Source organism: Echinops telfairi, unplaced genomic scaffold (assembly GCF_000313985.2).
Source record: "Echinops telfairi isolate 266 unplaced genomic scaffold, ASM31398v2 ScPeMD7_28;HRSCAF=97, whole genome shotgun sequence".
Lineage (NCBI taxonomy): Eukaryota > Metazoa > Chordata > Mammalia > Afrosoricida > Tenrecidae > Echinops > Echinops telfairi.
Genome location: NW_022103925.1, coordinates 729,583 through 734,073, shown reverse-complemented (window position 1 = coordinate 734,073; position 4,491 = coordinate 729,583). Strand labels below are relative to the sequence as shown.

General features: G+C 59.9%; 1 protein-coding gene across 1 annotated transcript in view; it reads right to left on the bottom strand.

Moving 5' to 3' along the window:
- SORCS2 (sortilin related VPS10 domain containing receptor 2) overlaps positions 1–4,491 on the bottom strand; it is a 197,171-nt gene that overhangs the window by 57,301 nt on the left and 135,379 nt on the right. Inside the window, exons 7-8 of the mRNA XM_045289462.1 lie at positions 3,409–3,573; positions 1,896–1,969 (exon numbers count right to left, since the gene is read on the bottom strand). Coding sequence (XP_045145397.1) covers positions 1,896–1,969; positions 3,409–3,573 — 239 coding nt within the window. The remainder of the gene's footprint in view (positions 1–1,895; positions 1,970–3,408; positions 3,574–4,491) is intronic.

The following is a 4,491-nucleotide window of genomic DNA, read 5'->3' as shown; positions in this document are numbered from 1 at the left end:
CTCACTCACTCACTCATGCTCTCACTCACTCATGCTCCCACTCACTCACTCACTCATTCACTCATTCATGCTCCCACTCACTCACTCATTCTCCCACTCACTTACTCATTCACTCACTCATGCTTCCATTCACTCACTCATGCTCTCACTCACTCACGCTCTCACTCACTCATTCACTCATCCACTAATTCATTTTCCTTCACTCACTTGCTCACTCTCTCATTCTTTCACAACACACTGTCACTCCCTCACTAATTCAACCATTTATTCTCACTCATCTGCTCCCTCATTCATTCCCTTATTCATTATCTCCCCCCTCCCAACTTCCTCCTCCTCTTTCTTCTCATCTCCTGGTTCTCTGCCTGCCCCCCCCCAATCCACAGCAGGGTCCTGCCTGGCCGCAACTCAGCACTGGCATGGAGTGTGGGGGCACGGAGGGGAGGGTTCAGGCCCCACAGCCAGCATGCAGCAGCTGGTGGGTGTCCTGACCTTGCACAAGGGCCTTCCCTCTGGGCGCATGTCCTCTGTCTGTGGTGTACCAGCAGAGGCAGGGCGGGGCGGCAGGATGTGAGGGCCTCCCTGCCCCCACCCCCAGCCCAGCCTAATGAGCTGCGTGTGTTTGGCTTCTGTGGTCTTAATGAGCCCGCCTGTCAGGCAGTGCTGAGCCCCACTGGCAGCCCAAGGACAAAGAGCCGGACACGCTGTCAAAACACCACCATGGGCGCCCCAGCCTGGGGCCCACCACCACAGACACCACCACCACAGGCAGCCAGGGGAGGCAGCACTTGATGGCTGAGGTAATGACAGGTTGGAATGATCGCCAATTTACCACTGCTCCTCCGTGCGGGCACCCTGCAGCCTCGGCCAGCCGCCCACCTCCCCGGGAGGCCCAGGCCCGAAGTCAGAGACACAAGTGACCACAGCCAACGGAGACGAGCATGCAAGGCGCCCCCGGGCCCTACACTGGGGTTCTACACCGGGGGCTGAGAGAAAGCATGTGACTGTGTAAGTGTGCGTGCACGCCTGTGTGTGGATGCGAGTGAATGAGTGGAGTCTGTCAGAGCACTGTGTAGTGGGAGTGCGTGCATGGGTGCGTGTTGACACCAGCAGAGGGTTGTGGGGAAGGACATGCGTGTGTGCACGTGTGAATGTGCGTGGGTAAGAGCCCTGTGGGTACAAGCACGAGTGTGTTTGTGCTTGTGTGTGTGCTCCCACGAGCAGAGTGAAGTGTGCTGTGCGGGGGACACGTGTGTCACTGCACACCATCAACGCCAGGACATCTGTGAGAGAGGACAGATAGGCCTGCTGCTCCAGCATGCGGTCTGCCGGACTTTGGGGCCCCCTTCCCATCCAGGGGCTGCCCCGGCCTCCCAGCAAGTCCACAGCTCCAGAGGGGCTGGCGAGCGGCCCCAGGAGGAGAGTGAGGGAGCAGGCAGCTGCTGGCCTGGGCTTGTCCTCCTGGCTCTAGACTGGGCATGCCCCACCCACCCCTCACCACCCATGGATTCCTTGTAGGTAGTGTCTGGGGCCTGGCCTGCCCCCACCACACTCACTGGCTCCTGAGGGGCTCGGGCAGGCCAGGCTGTGGAGGGACACTTTGGTGAACCCTAGAGAAGGGTGGGAGGCCCTAGAGGAGGGGCACCCGCCATAGCGGGAGGTGGAGACGCTGGCCCCCACTCCCTGCCCAGGAGGAGGCTGGGTGAGAGGGCCCCAGGGGGCGTGGCACAGCTGGGGGCAGAAACAGCAGGCAGGCGGTCAGGGTGGGGTGGAGTTAGTAATGTCCAGCGCCAGCCAGTCCAGCAGATGGGAGGCCCCGGGTGGGAGTACAGGCATACCGGAGGGATGGAAGGGGGCCTCCAGTCTGGACCTAGCGGGAGGTGGGGGAGAGGGCTCACCAGAACACATGATCCTTAGTCACACGCTCCTGTAGCAGCGTCCACTTCTTCCCCAGGTCAGAGGACACGTAGAGCTTGGGACAAAGAGACACGGAAACATTGGGGAGCCTGTATCCCCCAGGCTGGAGCTGCGTTGGCTGGGACTGGCCTCTCCTGGGCTGGTCCCACCCACCGGGGCCACTGGGGCAGGGTGCCCTGAGCCAGCCTGTAGCTTTGGCACTCTGTGAAAACCACCCACGGCCTGCTGTCACAGAGGCGAGCAGGACACACGGTGACCCGTGGGCAGAGCAGAGCTGCCTTGCAAGGGTGCAGGACTCAATCTTCATGGAGGCAGATGGCCTCATTTGCCTCCCTCAGAGCAGCTGCAGGATTCGAACTGCCGGCCTTCCCATTGGCAGGCCCACACTGAACCCACTGTGCTACCAGAGAGCCTTCGAAGGTCACAAAGCCCTAAGCACCACCATGAGAGCCAAGGTTGTGAATGTCCCCGAACCCTCACTCCTCCTGCAGCCGCAGCTAAGACTCGGCCGCCCCCTGTCCCTTGTTCTCGAGAGCAGGGTCGATGGGCAGCAGCCCGGCCTCAGCGCTGTGAGCAGAGGCCATCGCCAAGCTGTCAGGGACCGCCGGCAAATCCATCTCAGTGATGGTGCGTCAGGCCAATTACACAGAGGCCAATGAGCACGACCAGTTCCCAGCAGTCTGTGCTGCCCCGAGGAAGGTGCCTGGGCAGAGGCAGCCAGGAGGCTTTGGACACACAAGGACCAGGTGGTGGCAGGGAGGCCGAGTCCTGTCGAGAGCCATCATTCAGACCACCAGACTCTACTGAGCTGTTCCTGTCACTACAATTCATTTACTCATCCATCCATTCAGCCAACCAACCACTATTGCTCCTGCTTTCTTCCATCGATCCCCCACTCACTCGTCCACCTAGTCATCCACCCACCCATTCACCTAGTTACCCACCCACCCATTCACCTGGTCATTCACCCATCCATCCACCTAGTCATTCACCCATCTATTCACCTAATCATCCATCCATCCATCCATCCATCCATCCATCCATCCATCCATTCACCTAGCCATCCACCCACCCATTCACCTAGCCACCCACCCACCCATTCACCTAGCCATCCACCCGTCCGTTCACCTGGTCATCTATCAATCCGTTCACCTCTCCAGCCATCCTTACATCCTCTCATCTGCCCACTGGTCCGATGACTGACGTGTGCCTGAGTCAAGCCTCATGGGCATGTGAAAGTTGCACATGGAATAAGGAAGACTGTGGGTGAATTGTTGCCTTTGGACTGTGGTCCTCAGTCCTCCCGCAGCACCGTGACAGATCTTATCCTGAGAGCTGACACAGAGTCAAAGGAGGCCAGGGAGAAGGGCCGGCAGGGCCACTCAGCTGAGGCCCCAGAGGCCCGCTTCCCTGCCTGGCGGCGACGGAGAAGTTCAGGGAGCGGCCGAGCGAGCAGGGAGGGGAGCGGTGCGGGACCCCGGCCACGGCCCTCACCTTGTTCTCCTTGGTGTAGGCGAGGACCTTGTCCTCCTCCTTGGGGTGAAAGGTCAGCGTCTCCACAAAGAAGGAGATGAGCTGCTTCTGGAAGGAGGCCCCCTCGTCGGTGCTGAGGAAGAGGCTCTGGTCGCGGTCGCTGAGCGAGGGGCTCACCAGGATGATCTGGAAGAGTGGGGCGCGGTGAGCAGGAGGAGGGAGGGGGGTACGGGCGAGTGGATGCTGGGCAGCCGCAGGGTGCACACCAGCGGCCACACGAGCTGGGCCAATCCCCCTGCCCCTGTGTGCTTAGGAACCCCAACTAGCCTCTCCATGCCTCAGTTTCCCTGTGCATGCAGAGGAACAACCACACTGCCCTGCCCTGGGCTGTGGTGAGGACGACGGGACGGAGTGGGAGACCTTCCTACTGCTCTGGCTTTCCAGCAGCGTGCGTGAGGGGGCGAGTGGTCTCTGTTCTATGGGGGTTAGGTGGTCTCTGCTCTATGGGGGTAGGTGGTCTCTGCTGTATGGGGGTAGGTGGTCCCTGCTCTATGGGGGTTAGGTGGTCTCTGTTCTATGGGGGTAGGTGGTCTCTGCTCTATGGGGGTAGGTGGTCTCTGCTCTATGGGGGTAGGTGGTCTCTGCCCTATGGGAGTAGGTGGTCTCTGCTCTATGGGAGTAGGTGGTCTCTGCTCTATGGGGTTAGGTGGTCCCTGCTCTATGGGGGTTAGGTGGTCTCTGTTCTATGGGGGTAGGTGGTCTCTGTTCTATAGGGGTAGGTGGTCTATGTTCTATGGGAGTAGGTGGTCTCTGCTCTATGGGGTTAGGTGGTCTCTGCTCTATGGGGGTAGGTGGTCTCTGCTCTATGGGGTTAGGTGGTCTCTGTTCTGTGGGAGTAGGTGGTCTCTGCCCTATGGGGGTTAGGTGGTCTCTGCCCTATGGGGGTTAGGTGGTCTCTGCTCTATGGGGTTAGGTGGTCTCTGGTCTATGGGAGTAGGTGGTCTCTGCTCTATGGGGGTTAGGTGGTCTCTGCCCTATGGGGGTTAGGTGGTCTCTGCTCTATGGGGTTAGGTGGTCTCTGTTCTATGGGAGTAGGTGGTCTCT